The following is a 22,775-nucleotide window of genomic DNA, read 5'->3' as shown; positions in this document are numbered from 1 at the left end:
GGTAAAATGGATCTTCTTCTGAATTCCTTTTTCTTCCTTTTTTTACTTAGTTTTTCCTCAGCAAAATGGGAATGTTGCCATAGTGACTGGAGGCACTAAAGGAATTGGTTACCATACTGTGAAGTATCTGGCAAGACTCGGCATGCACATTATAATAGGTACTGTTGTTATTTCTTTGTTACGCATTTGTGTGATTTTTATTTTGTTTAATTTCAGTATTCATTACATATTGCTAATGCTTCTCAGAGTCATATTTTAATCTCACAACCTTCCTGTAAAATAGGTTAGGCTGAGAGGTGGATTAACTCAAACTAGTCAGTAGAAATAAAATTAACATCTAGCACCATTGACAATGCAGTGAAGTTATGGTTAGTCAAGATTATTGTATTATTATTCAAATACTTCCATATAAGGACATACTTAAATTTGTTTCCCTATCTGCCCTTCTAAGCTTTGCGGTTTTTTTCCTGTAAGAAAATCTTTATCAACTCGTCCTGTACAGACTTTTTTTTATATGCTGTGCTAGAAAATCTTTCCCGTCAAGCTTCTTTGCCACTTATTTTCTCCCTTGTGTGATCCCTTCATGGTTTCCTGAAAATGCTGGACAACTTCCCAAGTTGTTCCTCAAAGCTGGCCTGTTCTTTTTTCGGTGCATGGACAATTTATTGATAATATTATCTAGGGCTGTTTTTACATCACATGTTTTTCCAGTTAGCTTCCAGACTGGAGTACTTCCTTTCAGTTAAACTTCCTTAGCAGCCTCCCCTCCCCCCAAATCCTATTCAGGATTTTAAGTCTGATTGGTCTGGGATCAATGGAGAAGAGGGCAGAATGTTCTCCTGTCCATCAGACCGATAACAACCTAGGATCTGCCTTTCCTCACATGAACCTGTGAAGCAATTGTGTTCTGCCCAACAGCATTTTTGGTTGCTCCACCCTTCCACCCATGCAGTGTGGTTCTGCTGCCACTGCCTTTTTGAGGGGTGGTTCCAACCACATGGCATGATCTCTCAACTGAATTAAGGCAAACCCCATTGTTACACTTTTGGAAGGCTTGCAATTCAGAACTTTTACAAAGACCTAGGAGGGTCATGTGGTGGCATTACAGTTTGTCAGGGCACTTTGGGGGGGCAAACTTTCTAGAATGATTATTATTTATTTGTTATGCTCACTGGTTCTTTCTAATGTGTTTCACTTTCTTAATCCCCCTCCCCCCAATTTTGGAAGTTTCTTTCATTTGAAATGATCTAATTTTGTTACCCAATTTGGGTCCCATTTGCTTGGGAGAAATGTAGGCTGATAAATATTTTAAATGAATAAACCACTATTTTCCATGGGTTACGCAGAATGTATAAGTAATTATATGTATAAGCTCTCAATCAAATGACTTGAAAAAATCCAGAACAGTGAGAAAGTTAAGAACCCTTTAGTGGCCTTCATTGGGGTAAGACTCTGTGGAGCAAACAGTGAATTTGTACATATTCTTATAATGCTTCATTATAATGGAGGGTCTACTGATATACATGAGCCCCGTTGTGTAATTCAGTAGTCATTACTTTTGTCTACTAGATGTTTGGCCATAATCTTGCTCTAGCACTTTCTCTTTTAACCTTCATCAGCAGTCAATTCAAGTATTCACTGTTTTCTGTCAGTAATAAAGCAGGCTGGCTGGTGAATATTTAATCTGCATTTGCCTAAGGTTCACTGTTACTCTGCTTTTAGCATGGGAAGGCATTGTAAAATACCCCCAATAGCACATTTCAGAAGAATTTTTAGCAATGCTATTTCTTTAAAACTGTACCCATATGGAAGAGCTTCTGTTGTGAATGAAGCAGCAAAGTTGTAAAAATACAACATGTTGCCCAAATGAAAATAATATATCAGACATTGAACAGAGTGCTGGTGGCCTTAATAAAGGTGGATGTTGTCTTGCAAGCTAATGGAGGAGGAGGCTAAAATATGGAAAACCTTGCAGAGATTGCAACAGAATTTCCCTTCTCCCCCTGCCCCCTCCCCAACACATTATATACAGTACTATGAAACATTGGAATTGAATTCCTTGCTGTAGAAAATTACTTAGGTTGAAAAAGTGAGGAGACTTGATCTTATGCCCATAACTTCTTTTATAGAGGGCTCCACAGATCTGGCAGTTCCACTGGAGGGTTTATTTGTTGACACTGCATCTATTTCTAGAAATTAGGATCAAACTGGATATTTGCTCTCTGCAACCCTGGATTATTTCTATAGGGGAAAAATACTGTAGGAGTTCATGTTTTTAGTTTTAGTGGTCAAAACAAAGAAGCATCCACTGATCCACAGAGGTATAATTGGAAAGCTAATCTAATATATGCATAGCCAGCTGCAAGGTAATGCTCATGTCAAGAGTTCATAGGCAAAAACTGCTTTTACATTTTAAATTAAATATTATAAGGCTAACTATTTGAAGTGGTTGAGAAAAAAGCAAGTAAGAAAATAGCTGCTGCAAACTATTAAAATGTTGGTGAGTTGGAAATTTCCACTTTAAAAAGTATGTAAAATTTTCCATATTGTCTTTTTGCATACTTATTGGATAATGTACCGAATGGTCAGACTCAAAGAGAGATATTTTAAACTTGTGGCAAGAAAATTATGGCTATTAGGGAAGGAGGGAAGGATGTGAACAGGGCCTAAGCAAGTATTTTATAAACTTGTACTTGCATTTTACAAGTACAAGCTTGTAAAATACCCCCATATACCCCAACACCAAAATCCCTCATCCTGTACATACAGTCTGATGAACCATGAAAACAGTTTGTTTTGGTTATGAAATTACTGAGACATATTCTACATTTCTGAAAAATGCCTGCTTTTGTTACGTTGTTTAATACTGTCCTAGCTGTTGATTATATTATATTGACTTGTGCTGGGTAATCTGCCTTGAGCCTCCATGAGAAAGGCAGACTATAAACTGATAGATGATGATGTTGACGATAATGCCTAGCCTGAGAGTCCTACAGGCTTGCTAACTATTTTGTTACCTTTTGGTCACTGAAAAGGGTTAATCCTGTCAGTGTCTTAAAAGAAAATTCTAAAGGGCCAATGTGGCTGCAAAGATTAGGCCAATTAATTTTAAAATCATTATTTTCCTACCATTTTTAATTGCAAAATCATGAGCTAGCTGTAAGGCCACTCTGGGTGGTGTGACCGCCAACAAACAGCTGCCTGAGGATCCTATTTAGCACATTGGGACATAAGGAAGGAGACGGTGATTCAAATATGTTGGTCCCAGATCATGAAGGGCTTTCAAGGTCATAACCAGCATCTAGAATTGAACTTAGAAACAAACTGGGAGCGAATGTAATTTCAAAATGGGTAACATGCTCCCGGTGGCTAACTGCTGACAATAGTTGGGTTGCCACATTCTGGACCATTTGTAGTTTCTGGGTTGTCTTCAGGGATAGCCCCACGTAGAGTGTGTTGCAGTAATATAACCATGAGGTTAGAGAAGCATCCATCAGTGTGGCTAGATCGCTGAGTCTCGGTAGCAAGAGAGTAGGTGCACCAGATGCAGCTGATAAAAGGCACTCCAGGCCACAATGCCAACCTGCTTTTCAAAGAGCAAGGCAGGTTCCATGAGCACCTCCAATCTCTTGACCTGCTCTGAGAAAAGTCAAGTTAACTCTATCTAGGACAAGAGGGTTCAGTCCCTTTAGAGTATCAGTGTTCCCAACCAGCAGTATTTTCACTTTCAGTTTGTTCTGCCTTAGCCGCCTGACAGCAGCCTCAAACTACCAATGTAAAACCAAGATGGATATATAGAGCTGGATGTCATCTGCATATTAATGACACCCAGCCCTAGAGCTCCAGACAATCTCATTCAGTGCCCTCATTATATTATATTATATTATATTATATTATATTATATTATATTATATTATATTATATTATATTATATTATATTATATTATATTATATTATATTATATTATATTATATTATAGCACGGATGAGAGAATAGAACCCTGTGGTATGCCACAAGACAAATCTCATCCCGTTAATTCTACACCTCTGGTGGAAACTCTTTATGTCTGGTCAGACAGAAAAGTGCCATACCTTTGAAGGGCTATGTCCTTAATACAACTCCATATTCCAGCCAGTGGATAACTGTGTCAAAGGCCTCTAACATTATCAAGAGGGAAGAACCAGTTTGGTGTATTGATTAAGAGCAGCAGTACTCTAATCTGGAGAACTGGGTTTGATTCTCTACTCCTCCGCTTGAAGCCAGCCGGGTGACCTTGGGTCAGTCACAGCTTTTTTGTAGCTCTCTCAGAACCATCCACCTCACAGGGTGATTGTTGTGAGGATAATAAAAACACACTTTATAAACTACTCTGAGTAGTTGTGAAGTTGTCCTGAAGGGCAGTATATAAATCTATTATTATTGTTGTTGTTGTTGTTGTCCCCAGTCCAGTTTTAAGCAAAGATTGTCCTCTAGTGCAGCTAAGGTCCAAATCCAAGTCTGAAACCAGATTGAAATGGGCCGAGGACAGATTAGTCATCCAGGAAAACCCTGGAGCTGTTCTGCCACCCCACACTTATCACCTTCCCTAGAAAAGAAACCAGAGACTAGCCTATATTTGGCCACCTCATCCCTCGTTATTGAAGGTTTTTTGAGCAGCGATCTAATAACTTCAATTACAGAGGGTCCCCTCGATCAGGGAGGAGTTGATCGACTCAGGAGGCCCAGCAATTCAGAATGTCATTTGAGACTGCTGTGCTAACACTGCTTCCAATTGGATCCAGCAAATTTCACAGGATCTGGACAACAAACTCATGAATATGTAAAGTGCCCTTAAGTCACAACCAACTTATGGCAACCCCAGCAAGGGACTTTCAAGGCAAGTGATAAGCAGAGGTGGTTTGGCCAATGCCTTCCTCTGCAGAGTCTTCCTTGGTGGTCTCCCATCCAAGTACTGACCCTACTTAGTTTTCAAGATCTGATAAGATCAGACTATACCATACTGCCTTCCCTCCCAATGGATACATAGATACAAGGAAATAAGTTTCTGTAAATATCCTCAGGCATGATCTACAATTTATCCTTTTTTCCCTCATGGCAATGATGTTTGCTGCCTGGGCTAGGCCCCTTTGGCCCTCCAGGCCCCAGTAAAGTGCATCCTTCCCTCCCTCTATGTGGGGGCCCTGTATGGGAACGTGCTCAGAAAGTCAAACCATGAAGGCACGGTGAAATCTGCCCAGTCTATAATATGAGGCAGTCTCATCAAGCAGTTTCAGTGGCACTTGAACCAGTTAGCGGATTCAGTTGGGCCAAGAGGCTCAGCTCCTAATATTTTTGATCTTCAGATCTCAACTCAAAAATTATGTTGAGGTAGGTACAATTTACTGCTCAAGAAGAGAGTGCATTATTCTGTGTTTCTCATCCTTCCTGTCCTGACTGGAAAAGGGTATAATATGGAACTTATATTTGTATCCTGAACAGGTGTACTAAACATTATTATGTTGATGTTACAAACATAAAAGAAAGGTTGGTTATGTGAGATGGCCTGACTTCATTTGGCCAATAATACTTCTTTTTCTATTGATGGACTGATCACCTTTATGGTCAAGAGACACCCAATCCTCCTCCCCGCTTTTTATACCAACAAGTCTGCTTCACTCTCCTGAAGAGGCAATGTAAGATTTTGGCTGTGGATATTTGCAGAAATGAATGTTAACTAGGTTTCATTCTGACATACTAGTAATTGATATTATTTTTTCTCTGCCTTGATTCATAGCTGGAAATAATGATACTGAAGGCCAAGAAACTGTGATGAAAATAAAAGAAGAAAATTTGAATGCAAAAGGTACTTATTTATGTAAAAAAAATTTGGGGTGTATTTTTTCTTGAGTTCACTATTAAACCTTTTTAATTTAGTGTTCATCACTTTTTACATACCAACCTTGCTCAAAAACTAGTACATTTCTACTTTTGATCTGAAGTAGATGGGGCAGGAAGAGTGATGGCTACAGACAATACTGAGGTTCTAAATATGTTCGGAATGTATGGTTATGAAGAGCGGTGTGTTAAGGAAATAAACAGAGAGACTTACTAGGGTTCATACATTGTCTAATCTTGATCCCATCCTCAGATACTATGATAGGACTCACATTGAACCACATTTTAAATGCCACATTTTAAATGAATAGATCTACTTTGTGGCATGATCTTCTGGTGCTGGATTAAGTATATCTGGCATGTATGATGAAGTTATGGCTGGATGATGGTAATATGTAACTCTGTCTCAAGTCACTCTGGCTGGATTTGGGTCCTGCGTACTGTGTTTAAGCTTCTGAAATGAACAGTTTTCTGAGGTCTGCTGAAGATGTTAAAGATGCAACATTTGTCATAGTTGGACTATTATCTTCTGATGGAATGGGTGGTTGCTACTCTTCCTCCTTACAGGATTGGCAGGCTTATTAAAACATCCAACCTCAAAGACTGATGGATCCAGTTGGATTCTGAAATATTCAGAGGGATTTCAAGAATCAGAGCAGCAACTGCACTGAGCCATTGTCAGGAACTTGAATTGCTAGGCTTCCTGGAGTAACAGATGTAGGTTGTTCTCTATTGTCCTCCTCTGACTTTGAATAGAAACTCAGATCCATAGTTTACTGTGGAGTTGTGGAAACTGAAGCGGCTAGGAGTTTCCTGGATCACTGTAGTCATAAAAGGTGGACTGAATCTGATAGAGCATGCTAGAGAGAACATTAGCATTCATAAGAATATTAGCCTATGAGATAGCAAATGACAGGGTTGAAGAAGTTCTACTTTCTGATATTATTGCATCAGCTGAAATGTTCAGTACAAAAATTTAATTTGGTGATTGATGACTCGTTGAGTGTGGCGTTCCAGAATTGGTATTACCTGTGACAGTTCTGAATGAGCCTTCACAAATGAAATCGCTCAGGTCCTCACCAATATGCAACTGTATGGTTAAACTTGCTACATAGCATAGTAATGGAAAATTAGCATAGCGTAGTTACCACCCCCTCAGCAATCAAATTATCGACCTTTCTACAGGCAGCAGCAACAACTACCATACAGAGGTTGCTACCACAGATACCAACCTTACCAGCATCAGTATCCCCACAATCTCCCAACATCTACCGGTCAAGAGCAGTATCTGATGCATAAGCCCATTCATAAGTCAAAGCACGGTGTCTCATTAATGAGGAGCAAGAATCCAAGCCAAATCAGAAGCAATTCTGACTACCGCAGGAGAAACCTATTGATTTCAGTGGTAGACTAACCCACGTTTACGCAGCCTGGGTGTCTGTTACCACAGATTTTGGTTATTAGAAGCTATGAGTGGTTATAAAATTGAGTTTAACACTTCCCCATATCTGAATCTTCCTCGTAAACCTATTACCTGAGCTGGTGAAAAAATTGTCAGTGCTGCTAGAGAAAGGAGCGGTACGAGTACCAATGTCTGAAACTAGACTGGGCTTTTATTCAAGATTCTTCTTAGTCCAGACGAAGGACTGGTGTTTTTGAATCAGACCTGAAGGACTTGAGTAAGTTGGTCAGAATGTGTACATTTAGAATGGTTACATTCAATACGGTGTTGCTACCCCACAATTCTTGGTTTGCAGTGTTGGACCTTAAAGACACTTATTTTCATATTTCTATCTATACATCCCACAGAAAATATTTAAGATTTAAGTTTGAGGAGACCACATATCAATACCAGGTCCTACCATTCGGACTAGCTACAGCCCCAAGAGTATTTACCAAGTGCATGGCTATAGTATTTGCACACCTGAGAACTAGAGGTTATTCTATTTATCCGTATCTAGAGGATTGGTTGATTTCTGCCCATTCTAAAGAGGCCTTACAGGAGCACATAAACCTGGCTTTAGAGATGTGTTAATGCTTGGGATTAATGGTTAATTTTTAAATATCCAACCTCAACCCTTCTAGGAAAATGCTATTCATTGGTGCATGACTAGACTCCTCATTAAATAAGGCTTTTCTCCCACTGGAGAGAACACGAAAACTAAACACTTAGTCAAATCTGTGATAAGCTGTATATTCTAATCAGCTGTGAAAATTCAAATGCTTCTTGGACTGATGGCTGCAACTACAGTAGTGATTGATACAGCAAGACTGCATATGAGGCTTACAGCCATGGTTTCTACCTGTCTACAATCCCTCGATACACTCACAGAATAGAAAACATTGCATCTACAGAGCAGTGGTTAAGTCACTACGCTGGTGGTCGCTAGATCCCCATCTATTTAGAGGGGTTCAGTCTGGTTCTCCAAACCATGGTTACTACAGATGCTTTGATGGAAGATTGGGGGGCAAACTGTGACCATCTCACAACCCATGGTACTTGGTTGAAGGGTGAGAGAAGTTTACATATTAATGTGTTAGAAATGAGGGCAGTTCGTTAGGCACTTATCTCTTTCACAGATATTATGCAAAGCAAACATGTCCAAATACTTATGGGCAAGTGTACCACCATGTTCTACATAAACAAGCAGGGAGGCACTGTTTGCAGGACTCTGTGTCTGGAATCCATGTTGATCTGGGACTGGGCAGTGCAACACAATGTCTCCCTCCAGGCCATCCACATTCTTGGGGCATCCCATCTCATTGCAGACAGGCTGAGCAGGCTAGAGTTTTCCACTCACGAGTGGTCACTGAAGGAGTCATGTATACGGCCGATTTTCCAACAGTGGGGATTCCCAAACATAAACCTGTATGTGACAGAGGAGAACAGAAAGGTTCCATTGTTCTGTTCCAGATAGGAAATGGACTCAGGATTCCTGGAAGACACTTTTCAGTTAACATGGTCAGGGGTACGTGTTTTATGTGTTCACTTCCTTACCCCTCATAGTTTGCTCTGTTGTCAAAATACAGATGGAAAAGACGAATTGCATAGTAATAGCACCATTCTGGCCATGTCAAGCATGGTTTCACAGATTATGGCTCATTCCACATGGCACACTTTAAGCCAGCAATGCTGAGCATTCATGCCAATCGGCGCTGAAATGGCTTGGAGTCCCATCATTCTGCACTGCACGACCTCGAGGCGATTTAGTGTCTGCTGAGGAATTGAGATGCGTCTGTTTGGAGCTGCATTTTGTGGGGGCTGGAGCTGATGTCATTTTTTTTAAAAAAAATTGCATGTGTGGTAATGTTGCAATGTTGGAACCCATTCCCCCCTTCCCTGTATTTGCTGATTGGGCTGTCCCGTGCCTACCGGAAAGGCAACTGATGGTGGAGTTCTGAAGGCAAACATGTACTTTTTGTGCTTGTTCCACTCTCATTTTTTTAAAGCCATGCCAAGAAAGAGTTAATACGCTGCTGCTTTGTTCCCTCCTGGCAGCTTCTCTGCAGCTTAGTTTTGTAAATGGCTGTGCAAAGCACTTGGGTTTTTTCCCTCTTTAGCATTAGGAGGGAGGGAAAAGCAGCTATTTAACCCTTTCCTGGCTTTTAAAGCTAGAAAGGATGAGCAGTAACATTACAGCTCATTCCTAGTTTTGAAAAAAAAAAATTGTGTGCGCTCATACCACCAAGGGAGGAAGGGAAAAACAGCCATTTAACCCTTTCCTAGTTTTTAAAGCCAGGAGAGAATAAGCAGCAACATTACAATTCATTCCAAGCTTTGAAAAAAAATTAGAGTGTGCTCATATCACCAAGAGAGGAAGGGGAAAGCGGCTATTTAACCCTTTCCTGGCTTTTAAAGCCAGCAGGGAATAAGCAGCAATGTTAGGACTAGTTCCTGACTTTGAAAAAAAAAAAGTGTGCACATACCCGGGAGGAATGACGCAAATAGAGAAGCAGCCTTATGACCCTTACCTCACTTTACTGATAAAAATGGTGGAAAAGGAGTTCAGAGAGCTGAGGAGAGGGGGAGTGGTTACCAGCAGACAGGCCAATCAGCTCCTGGGGGAAAGGAAGAGAAGGGCAAAAGAAGCAGAATGGGAGTTTTTGATTCTGCACGGACATAACACATGCTGGTAGTGACTGAGCAGCATCTTTAAAAAAATCGGGGAATGTGTGCAGAGGGGAAAAACAGGGAAAACAGCCAAAAACTGTTTATGTTTCCGATGACTCTCTTGCACGTGCGGAACTCTGGAGAACATGGGAAGCAGAATAGACTCTGAAACGCTGTAAAGTGGCTGTGCAGAAAACACCTGTTTCTAATGGCCAAGGGCAGATTTCAACACATACCATTGGTAATGGATCTCCTACTATACTGAGGTGTGAGGTATCATCACAGACTCAGACTCAGACTTACGGCATGGTTGATTCTGTAGCAGAAGATCTCTCTTAGGAGGTAGCTGAAATTATATTGAATGCTAGAAAACCTAATACTAGGAGATATTATTCCCATAAATGGGATATATTTGTAGGATGGTCCCAAGAGTAGAGGCATTAATCCATATACGTGCCCTTTAGCCTTTGTTCTGGAATATCTGTTGAATCTTAAACATACTGAACTCTCTTCATCTTCCATCAAGGTATATTTGCCTGCAATTTCAGTATTTCACTCCCCTGTAGACAAGAAGACAGTCTTTTCTCATTATACATCTAAACTGTTTCTGAAAGGTCTTCAGAACATGTTTCCTCCGACAGCTCGAATAGTACCTTAGTGGTCATTGCAGCTGGTTTTGGCAATGCTGATGACTAAACCATTTGAGCCCCTGGCCATTTGTCCCTTAAGACTCCTTTCGATTAAAATAGCATTCCTGGTACCTCTGCCAGGAGAGTAAGTGAATTAGTGGCACTACGCATGGATTCTCCTTTCCTGAAGATCCATACAGAAAAAGTGGTGCTAATACCTAGCTTGGAATTCTTACCGAAGATATTTTCCAAATTTCACAACTGACAGGAGTTAATGCTGCCTGTATTTTTCCCTTCTTTGACATCCGGGGCAGAGAGGACACTACATACTCTGGAAGTGAGGAGAGCTATACTCCTATGTAAAGTGCACAGCATCGTTCAGGTCAGATGTTAAATATTATGTTTGTTATGCAGGCCCAAATATGGGCAAAAAAGCTACTTCTCAGACCATTGCCAGATGGGTAATTCAGGTACGAACAAATTGACTAACCTTGTCCACTGGGAGTCCATGCCATTCTACCAGGTCATGGGCATCTTCAGAAGCCCTGCTTAACGATGTTCCTCTTCAAGACATCTGTAGAGCTGTGATATGGACATCAACTGATATCTTCATCAGACACTACGCTCTAGATGTACATAACAGGAGGGAGGTAGTGTGGGTCACGCAGTCCTGCAAACACTGTTCTCATAAAGAACGCACTTCTCCTCCATAAGTAAGTGGCTTGTTACTCAGTCCATGTGGGACTGCTCAGAAGACCAAAAATAAAAACAGGGTTGCTCTTACCTGTAACTTGTTCATTGAGGTCTTCTGTGCAGGCCCACAGAAGACCTTCCCTGCTGTGTGAATTTTTAGCTATAGAACCTACCAGTCAGCAGGCCTGCATGTGTGCAGTCCCAATGAACAACAGTTACAGTTAAGTGCAACCCTGTTTTACTATGGTTTAAAATGCAGGCCTCTGAACTAAGGAGAGGGGGCTGGATGGGTGAATGAAGCACGCTGTGATTGGATGGTAGCTGTACCCTAGGGTGCGGGGTGAACTGCAGTTTTAATCAGAATGATGAGGAAATGTGTTAAGTCAGACTAGGGCCTGTTTCTCACAGCCTTGTAAACAGCTTTGGCTGCTGGTTGCTAGTGGATTTTTTGCACCATTTGAGAAACAACCAGTTTGGCTGCTGGTTGCTAATAGATTTTGTTTACAGACAAACTTGTGTCCCAATTGTAAAGCGGGGTTAAACTGTTTTTATTAAAAAAGCCTGTTCTCGTTTTCAATGCATTTCCCATTCACTGCAGAGCGCTGTTTGAAATGTCCATAGTGTTTTCAACACTGCCTCATTTTTTATTTTTCCATCCAATTCCAAAGTGTTCTTTTTGCAAATATATATAGATTTGCGCTGTAGAGTTGTAATGATAGATGTAGCAAGTTATCTGAATCACAGCTTTCATTAAAATAAAGTTCTCTACCCCGTTCCCTTGTGGAGATATGCCTTTCCCCTTGTATCTCTTCAAGGGAAGGGGCTAGAGTCTTGCTTTTCAAAAAAAAGAAAGCTGGGAATTCAGAGAACATACTACACCTATTGTTACAATCAGGGCTTTTTTTCTGGGAAAAGAGGTGGTGGAACTCAGGGGCACCATATGCAAGCGCAGTCCTTGGAACACGCTATGACATCACTTCCTGGAAAGTGAAATCACTTCCTGGAAAGTGCCATCATCGTGCAGGGTGCAGCCAGCCCCCAGGAGCATGGGGAGGTGAGCAGGCAATTTGGGCCTGCTCGTCTCCCTGCCCCTTACCTGGCAGCAATGTTGCCTCTAAGCGGTGCAATGTTGTGAGCCAGAAATCTACTTTGTGAGCAGAAATCTACTTTGAGGGTGTACAGAGAAATCTGACTGTGTATCAACATACAATAAAATGAAAACCAATTTTTAAAAACAAAGAAGTGGGAAAGAAAGGGGTTTTAGCTCGAAGCAATGTCTTTGTATTTCATTTCCTCTGTGCGTATTGTTTCTTTTAGATGACTTTTGCTCTCTCCCTCTCCAGACATGATCACATACACAATTAAATACTTCCAATCATATTTTATTCACACCCAACCAATTGCTAAAATTCTGTATTGTGTCCTGGTGGTGGATATTAAATTAAAAGTTAGGGGCAGTGGGACTAGAGAGAATTGTTTGATTCATTGTTAAATATTCCACAAACTCACAGTCCACTCAAAAGATTCTACCAATACAGGACACTGTTAACTGGATTCTAGTTGTTTTCACCACATGGAAGGTTTTGCATGAATTATTTTTTGGGGGGAGAGGGCAATTTAAACTTTAACCTCCCCCCCATAAGAGCCACTATACGTGGCCCTGCTTGGACTGACACAGAAACAAGGGAGGGGGAACATGGCATGAGGGGAAGCTTCTTTGGTCCGTTTATATACAGAGTGGCACTAACACCAATGAATTCAGCATTATCCTGTCCCATTTCATAATATGCACTTGCCAATATGAAGCAGACCCAGGTTCCACCATGAAAATGGAAGTGACTGAAGAGATCTAAATATCAGCCTGATTGTACCAATTTGCAATTGTTCTAGTTCAGACACTGGAACAGGAAAGAGTCTGGCTCATGAAAGAGTCATGTCTCATAATAAGCACTTGGCTTAGATCTATGGACTACCTAGCTTAGTGTTCTGTTGACTGGCATAGGTGGCTTTGAGATCAATGCCTCTGTCCATGCCCACATCCAACTCCAACATCTCTAAGAAGGAAGGGTTTATTTTAGCAGCAACTATCAATATAGTGTCTATAGTAAAAAAAAAAAATCATTATGCAGCAACGAGTTCCAAAGTTCAACTGCAGATTGTGATCCACTTGAAACTTGCCACCTGTTTTATGAGCACTGATTCTGATGTAGTCAAGTGTCAGAAACAGCACACCGGTCACAAATCCATGCATTCATGCACCTATCAACTCCAATCTAATTTCTGAAAGGATTATGCACAGTGTCACATATAGAAGATGTCACCTGCAAAGACTGAAGACATTTCCAGAAAACAGCCCTATCCACCCACCCACCGGTTTTCTCTCAGAAGAGTCCCATAAGGCAAACAAGAGGCAACAGAGCAACTCTTTTAAAGCAAGGCACAGTTTTTTAGCCACAGGGGTATTTTTTATGAAGACAAAAAGTTCAAGCAAATGTTGAACCATCAGTACATCTCAAACTACAAATTATAAGAAACCAGAAAAACACCTTGGTTCTAGAATACCTGAGCAGCAAAATTAAGCCATCTTCTTTAATTGGTTAGTAGCTCTCTCCACCTCTTGAAGGGGGATGTACTAAAAAGAATGACAGGATTGTCCATTAGAAATAATGGGAGAGGCTTGAAGGCCCATCGGAAATAATGGGAACCAGGAATGCCAATTTACTTACATGGACTCTATTGAAATATATTACAGCAAAAAAAAAGTTGCAAAGAAAATGTGGAATGGATTTTACAGAAAGGTCTCTGGGCCCAGATAGATTATTCAGGGACTGGAATGACAGGCCCCAGAATGGAGTAACAACCCTTGGGAGTATCAGAAGGGCTCTGAGGCTAGAATAACAGACCCCTGAATAACAGACCCCTGACAGCCCCTGGGAGTATCAGAAGGGCCCTGGGACTGGAATGACAGGACCCTGAGTGAAATGACAGCCCCTGGATGCTATAATGTATTTCAGTGGTGCCCATGCAAGTAAATTGGCATTCCTGGTTCCCATTATTTCCAATGGGCCTTCAAGCCTCTCCCATTATTTCCAATGGGCAAATCCTGTAATTCCTTTTAGTACATCCCTCTTGAAGGATAGCAACAGTCAGTATCCTATGCATTATTACTCCAATGTCAACCCCATAGAATTCAATGGGCTTACACTCAAGTCTGTATGATCCCAGTGCAAACCAAAGGGCATCATCCCACTGAGGGATCTGGGAGAATTTTGCATAGGAGGATCATCAGCACTAGTCACACCAAACATCAAAGAAGGATCATCTTCCAATCAAGTCCCTGCTTCTGTTCCTTCCCCAAACGTTTCAACTTCAGATAGCCTACTCAGAATCTATAAATACAGCTAGATTTTAATGAAGCTGCTTAGTTTTCAGCAACTCACAAAATTTTCACAAACAGACCTGCAAATCAATTACATCCCTCTGCTCTGCTGAAGCAGCAAAAGGCAGCTCAGCTCCCCATATTGCCGGTCTGTTGCTTTTTTCTGCCTCTCTCACTTCCCATACAAGGAAACTTTGCCACACCATTGACATACCAAGCCTAGTGCTCTTGCTGCTTCCAAAGCAGCCTTAAAAGCAAGTCCTTCCAAAAATTGGGGGGGGGGGGGATGATTTTTACACAGTCTTGGAAGGGGGTGGGGGAGAAGGGAGAGAGGAAGAGTTTCGGAGGGAGCCCCTTTACCTGAACAACCAGCTGCTTGCACCTTTCGGCTTGGTTCAAAAAGGGCACTGAAGAGAACTGCTAGCAAGTGCAAATGGGGCTGGCTGGTGCTAAAATGAGGCATTTGCATTTTGTAAGTCTAACAACAGCCCCCCCCTTCCCAGAACTGCCATGTGGTCTTTTTGAGCTCTCCAGGACGGGAAGAGAAGGGGTAGCCCTGTATGCTGCAAGCTCCTGCTTTTTTCTTATGCTAATGAAGGCTTGGGGCTCTTCTAGTCTTAAGAACAATTTCGCCTACACATTCTTCCACTACGGAGGTGAAAGTTTTAAAAAACAGCTTGCAAAAAAGGTGGATATAGGGCTGTGTGCACAAGACCAAAGGCTCTAAGTAAATCTGCTTGCAATATTCCTGCAAAATATTTATGCATTTAAACTTTAACACACACCCTTCCAGCTGGCCTGTGGGGATTGTAAAGTGTCCCTGCAAGCTGGGGCAAGCTAGCAGGAAGGAAGGCAAAGGGGACTCACCTCTAAATGGTGCAGACTTGCAGAACTGTTAAAGAGACGCTGGGGCTCCAGGAGGAAGGGGAATCTGGTGGGCGGGGCCACCAGACATTTGACCTCTTTAGAGAGGTTCCGGAACTGTGTTCCGGAGCATTCCCCTTCAAAAAAAGCCCTGGTTACAATACTTTAGCTCTGTAAATGATATGTTTATGCGGATTCTTTTTTTAAAGCAAAAGCCCCGGTGGCCCGGGGTGGAATAGCCCCTTCCTGTGCCAGAAGAAGCAGCACTGGCCACAGTGATTCAAATATGGTTCATAAATGGATGTAAATGCTGTTTGAAACTGCCACCCCCACATTGTTTTACACAAAGTCCAGGCAGCAATGGATAATATCCTGGTTAAAATGAAAATGAGAAAGGGGCGTAGGTCAGTGAGTCTGCCAGGTTCAATCAATTTGTGTGTTTTTACTTGGTGGAGGAAATGTGGTAGGTGAACTCAGAGAATTCCATGTTCTCTTTTGGGAATATTTTTTTTAGCTTAAGTGGCAACTATGTGGATAATTAGTCTTTGTGACTTGGTCTGTGAATAAATATTTAAGGATCTGTATCTGTTTTGAAACCACCTAGCTTATGAACGTATTCTGAAACCGATATGCTTATACTCTGTATCCATTATGCATATGTACTTATAAATAAACCCTGTTTCTGGTTAAGCAAAACGCCTGTTTCATCTAGTGTAAAGGATCCTGTTTTCCCCCTCACAGCCACCTCCATGTGCTGACGGTTCTGTTATGCTACTAAATGTAAGTCTTACTATACAATATCAGCCTCAAAGAGAACTAAGATGAAAGCCTTTGTTGGCAGTGAAAATCTAAGAGAATACGAAGGAAATCAGGAAGGCAGCAATATATAGGTCGCAAAAGGGGGCAAAATGCCACATTTGTTGTCTTCAGTAATGTTGCTGATGACGATAATTTACCAAGAGGGAAAAGTTTAAAGAGCAACTTGAAATGGGCCAAGTGGAAGAGTATGAAGAGTGAATTGAAATGGGCCAAAAGCAGAACCTTAAGGGACCTCACTAGAGACTGAGAACTGAGGAGAGAAACATTTACTGAAACTTACAAATAATTATTTTAAAGATATAATAAAAACAAGAAAGCACAATGCCACAAAATTTCAAAGAATGAAGAGAACTAAGGGGAGAATGTGAGGCTATATAAAAATATTATAAGATCAAGGAAAATAAGAATAGGAGATAGAGAAGGAAGGAGGAAGAAAATCTAATGGCAGAAGGAGAAATATTGCAGCCAGAGGAAGAGAAAATGATTATTTTTGCACAGTATTTTTTTGCTAAGAATTATTGGGATAAATTTATGAAAGATAAACACAGTAGGAGGAGAATTGAAAGTAGTAAGCATTAAGGACAAGAGATAGAATGCTAAAGACTTGAGAAAAGATTGTATAGCAAAAAATGGTTAAACAGGAAGAAAGCATGCATTAATAATGAATCAAATCAGGCAGGGAGCAGGATTCATGCCAGGATATTCAGCAGCTCTGGCACAAGAATTAAATTAACATAAAAGGAGAGATGACCAAGTTGAGGAGGGGTGAACCAAAGCAAATGAATAGCAACAGGAGAAAAGGAGTCTAAAATAGGGGAAAGTGCAGAAATGGTGAGAGAAGAGTGTAGAAATTGTGCAGAGTGCAGAAATTGTGAGAGAAGACATGAGAAGAGAAGAACTGAGCAATGTCTAAAGAATGAAGATCTAAAGAAGGTATGCAACCTCAGGGAGTAGTAATGTGAAATACAAGAGAATAGGATAGTGAGGAGAAAGGATCATAGAAATCAGGGTCAAAGCACTGTGAAACAATGACCCCAGTTTCTAAGATGTGACCATCAAAATAATTTGGAATGTTGGGAAGAGGAGCAAATGGTTCTAGTCTGAGAGCAGAACCACAAGTGACAAAAGGCACAGATTGGACACTTGTCAGCTTCCCTCAAGTTTTGATGGGAAATGTAGGCAGCTTGGTGGAATGTTGGACAAGTGACAGTTGAAAAGTCCATTGGACAGCAGTCGGAGAGCGAAGCTGCGAGACCAGGATGCCTACATTTCCCATGGGCAAGAAAATAAGCCCCACCCCTTCACTATGTCCTGCAGGAGAGGAAAATAGAGGAAAGGTTTCTAAATTTTAATGAAGTTTCAGCTGCAGACATCCAGCTATTTGGAAAAAAGTATTCATATAGAATAGTTAATTTGTTAGCTACAGAATGACAATGTTGCAAATCAAGGAAGGCAAAGGATTTACAAGAAACATGAACTAAATTAAGATGAGATATGTGTGTAGGATGGCTAACATTGCAAGCAAAATTATCATTACCAAAAGTAAAATAGAGAGGAAAAGATAAGTGTAATACAGAAAAGTAGCAAAGCTTAAAACTCAGCAAGGTAAAGAAACTGCAGAGTGAAAAGAACCAGTCTTAATCCTGGGAATAAAGCAAGAATAGAATGAAACATTTTGCAGACTGGCTGGCAAGTAGTAGCTAGCTCTCCTCTTCTGGTGGGTAAATGTTAATGGCTTCGACTTTAACTGCTTATTTTAGTTAACTCAAATAAAACAATTAACTTGGAGGGCATTTCATGAACAAAGGTCATTTTCTGCAAAAGAAGCTACCCTATTTGTCTTATTAATGCTAGCTATATCAATCAGTATCTACTGCTTCACATATTGGGTTAGCTTTTTTGATGGTACTAGCACGGGGTGATTTCCTCAACATGTAAACTTCAAAATAACCTTCAGACAGTGTAGTTATTTCGTTTATTTACTTCATGTATACCCTACCTTTTCCCTCAAAGCAGCTTATGTCTTTCTCCTGTCCTCCATTTTACCCTCACAATTTCTCTGTGAGGTAGGTCAGGCTGAGTGAGTGTGACTGGCCCCAGGTGACCAGCAACATCTCATGGAAGAGTGGGAATTCAAATATGGCTTTCATTCGCTCTTGCTTTGCTTATACTGACTTTTCCATCCTTCCTCCCTTCACTGGCCACTTGTGGTTTGCATTGTAATCTGTCCTCCTTGTAGCTCTGCTTGTTTGTTACATTTTATTATTTTCACGGTTGCAGTTGCAGCCAAACTCAGCAGTAGCAACACAGCTTCTCTCTCTCTCTCTCTCTCTGTCTCTCTCACACACACACACACACACAAACTCTCTCTCTCTCTCTCTCTCTCTCTCTCTCTCTCTCTCTCCAAGATTTAATGGTCACTGAGAGTCTCTCTACATGAGATGCCTTGGTGTGTGTTCATCAACTGTAGGGAGATGCAATGTTAGCCGGGAAGCATAGTTTAAAAAGATAAGAGTAGGCAGGGATCACTCCTCAGAGGGTTTGTTAATTTCATCTTCACCTCCCCAAAGGCTCTGTCAGTTTCACCTTTCCAGTCTAAAACCCTGTGGAAATGGAGCTGCCTTCCAAAGCCAGGCTTGGACCTGGAGAAGTTATAATGGGTTGAAGTTTCCCTTCTGGCATTTCACAGCCTCTTCACACAGCTCCAGTGTATAGCAAAGCCTTTACCCTGCCACCGGCTCTGTCTTTTTAAACTACTCTTTCCGGCTAACACTGCATCTCCCGACATGTGTTCTTCATACCTCAGATGTCTCGTTTAGAGAGAGACTGTGACAGATGGAGAATGAGTTTCCACAGCCATTGTAGTCCAGACTCTGTATCTTTGATTAGATACAACAGCAGGTATGGTGGTAGAAACGATGTAGAAGGGAAGTGTGTACAAAGGCCACAAGAGGGGTAATTGGGTAAATGGTGAACTGCATGGTTTTTCATGGATATTTCTACAGATTACGGCTTTCTACTGCAGTAACACTGTTCACACCTGTGTTTCTTTATGAATCTGCAGAGTGTAAATTAGAACAGTAGTGGGAATAGCACAGGTGATATTTTCTTTTGATTGTGTAGAGACAGTATGTATTCATAATTAGATTTGAGTTTGAGAACTGGAATGGAAGATGTTTAGATTTTGCTTCTTTTAAGAACCAAGAGGGTTTCTATATGTTATTTTTGTCCCTACTTTCCAAGCAACTAAGGGCAATGTACATAGTTCTCGCCGCTTCCATTTTATCCTTACAACAACACTGTGAGGTGAAATAGGGTAGAGTGCTGAACTAAGATGAGGAAGACCTGGCCAGTGACACTCTGATCTTCATAACTGGGGGGATGTGACCCCAGGGTTTCTTGATCTTAGTCTGGTATTCTAACCACCAACACTGCATTAGTGTATCAAGTGTATAAAGAACACTTGAAACGTGACGCAAAGAGAACATGTTGTTTCTTTGCACTGGGAAGATGTTTTCAGATCACAAGAAGAGAGTATTCCATATGCAATGAATACAAAATATTTACACTTTTAAGGTAGCAGTTGTGACAAACCAAAAGGAACTAGAATATCAGTGTGATGGTAAACAAACCCTAATAAGGTTCTTATGAAAACTTTTTAAAAATAACACATTTAGACATTTTTAAGCAACTTTGTGCTTTCTAAATATATTTGTACAGAAGGTTAGAATAGAATAGGGGAAAGGGAGAATTTTTTTCCAGCAGCTGTCTTTTAGCTTAAGCCAGAGTCATAAGCCCTCTGTGATCCCTAGTGTGGTAGTCACCAGTTTGTCTGAAAGCCTCTGCTCTCCCTCCCAGCCCAGCTTGCAAGGGATCCTTCTACTATGGCTTTCTTCATAATTGCAGCACTTTCCTGTTCAGGCCACATTGTGCAAAGATCAGTTCAGTGGTGACCTTTTCTCCCAAGGAGGGAACAAGAGTACAGCCTTTTCCATTGTCCTGTCCCATGACCCTTATTTGTCTATGTGGTGCTTGAGAGGTACAAAGATGACATAAATCACACTGCCAAGAAATCTGATCCTGAGGAAGACACTCTTTCCAAGAAAAGGGAGGGGGCAATAAAATGCTCAAGTTGCCAGCTGAGTGGAAATGAGTTTTCTACCAGCAGGTAACCATTTGGCCTTGCTGCCAGGAATGACATGGCCAGTTGCTATTTGTGTAAACTCACTGGGCCATAAGCCAGAAGACTGTGCACTTGGCTGTGATTGGAAGGAGGCTTGCCTAGGGGCCATGAGGGATACAGTTCCAAATCCACAACTGGGAAGGAGAAAAGTCTGCCCATTGGGCGAAAGGATTTAAAACATCTGAATATGTTTTATATGTGGGTAAGCCATGTTTGACCAGGACTAGGAGCAGGAGAAATAGAGGGGCGTTTTGCCTCTATTGCCTATGTCCTGGAGAAGCCCCACACGCTTTCCGCTGTTTGGGGAGATAACATTTGTAATTCTCAAGTTAGCTTAGCTAGAATTCTTTTTGTTAGCTCTGCAATAAATTGTGTTATATTATTTTCTCTATGTTTCTGTGCTTGGTAGTGTATTTTGGTGAAGTATAAAGATTCTCTGTTTGAGAATGTAGACTGTGTCAAAGTCTTCCACTTGTGCTTTGACATTCGTTCAGGCTTATCCATGGAGTTCTGGCTGGGATAGAAGAAATAGGAGGAGGGATTTGAGAAACTGAGGACTTTTCTACTCTCCGCACACATGCTCACTCACTCACTCACTCACTCACTCACTCACTGGAGCCCCAACTCACTAGGGAAGGTTGGTGGAGGCAGAACTGAAGGTACGGTGGGACAAGAGGGTAGAAGTGGGGGAATGGCTCTCTTGTTCATGTGCTAGCTCACCCAGATGTCCCTTGGGGCATAAAACCTCTTCCTTCTAAGATTGTATAAAAGGTCAATTCCACATTGTGGCCATTCACCACAAACAATCAGTGCTGTACTGGCTTTAGCTGCATGTGGAATTACAATCGAGATCTATATACTGGTGAATATTGTGCGATTGCAATCATGGCCTGGCAACCAGTGGGAGTCCGCGAGAGGCAGGGACATGGGAAGTGCTGTCAGCAATGGCAGGATGTCACTTTCAGGGGCAATCTGGAGGTGATGTCATGCTGTTGACCCAGTGTTTTTTGGGGGGGGAGTGGGGGTTATCAGACAGAGAGCAGCCCTAGCTCTGGCCATTTGTCATTGTGATCTGGCTACAGTAATGCATGTTCTGATTACAGGTTAAGTTACTGTAATGTGTTCTTTGAGGGCTGCCTTTAAAAACTTTTCAGAGACTTCAGCTCGTCCAAAATGCAGTACCAAGACTACTGTCAAAGGTGGGAAAGATCTGGGTTTCTGCTTCCAACCATAATTTGAAATACTGGTTCTTACCTTTAAGGTGCTAAACAGCTTGGGGCCACGGTACTTGAAGGACTGCTTCCTTGCATATTGTCCAGCTTGCTAATTAAGATCCTGCTTACAAGCCCTGGTCTCTGTGCCCCCACCTGCAAAGGTGGTGGTAACCACAGAGAAGACTTTTTCGGTGGTGGAACATCCCCTGTGCAATGTCCTTCCCCTTGAGGCTCACTTGGTGCAAACATCACACCCTTTTAGGTGCTAGGCCAAAATGCTTTTTTAAATTTCCCAGCCTTTTATTTTAGGGATTGATCTTTGTAAATCATTGTCTAATTGTAGCCTGATGCTCATTTTAAACTGCCAAAAGTTTTATGCTGTTTTTATGCTCTGTTTTTAATGCTGGGGCTTAATCTTTTTTAACATTACCCTTAATTTTTAATTATTTTGTGCTGTTTTTATCACATTTTACATTACAAGCACATTTTCTGGATAAGCAGCCAGAAATTTTCTAATTAATATATTTATTATTATTTTATTTATGTCATTTATAGTCTGCCTTTCTCACTGAGACTCAAGGCAGATTACATGGTGTGAGATTAGTACAGTCAATATCAAGAAAATGTCCGTAAACAATGCCATAGGGTAAATAGATACAAGTTCACAAAGACATAGTGTTAACACAAATCCAATACAACATAGTGGTGACGTCTATGGTTCCTAACTCATTAGTGGATCATCTGAGATCTCCCTACAATACAGCCCTCCTATCTGAGTAAAAAAGCCTTTTTGGATAATTTGGTTTTGCATCGTTTGCAAAACAGTGGAAAACCATAGTTTTGCAAACCAAAATCCTTGACTAGGGCTTTTGAAAAAAAGAAGTTAAAGAATTAGTGAAATGGATCTGGATTATGAATGAGGAGGGTAATAGGATCTGAGCCCCGCTGCCACTGGAATTCTAGGCTGAGTTTGGGTTGAATGAAAGAGGGGAAGGTAAAGCAATCTGGT

At 41.2% G+C, this 22,775-nt stretch overlaps 1 protein-coding gene across 2 annotated transcripts in view; it reads left to right on the top strand.

Moving 5' to 3' along the window:
* LOC129326080 (E3 SUMO-protein ligase ZBED1-like) overlaps positions 1-22,775 on the top strand; it is a 198,868-nt gene that overhangs the window by 35,668 nt on the left and 140,425 nt on the right. For both annotated transcript variants that reach the window (XM_054974186.1, XM_054974187.1), the window contains 2 exons: positions 51-158; positions 5,774-5,842. In XM_054974186.1, coding sequence (XP_054830161.1) covers positions 51-158; positions 5,774-5,842 — 177 coding nt within the window. The remainder of the gene's footprint in view (positions 1-50; positions 159-5,773; positions 5,843-22,775) is intronic.

Source organism: Eublepharis macularius, chromosome 3 (assembly GCF_028583425.1).
Source record: "Eublepharis macularius isolate TG4126 chromosome 3, MPM_Emac_v1.0, whole genome shotgun sequence".
NCBI lineage: Eukaryota > Metazoa > Chordata > Lepidosauria > Squamata > Eublepharidae > Eublepharis > Eublepharis macularius.
The sequence above is the reverse complement of the archived record's forward strand: the minus strand, read 5'-3'. Positions and strand labels throughout refer to the sequence as shown.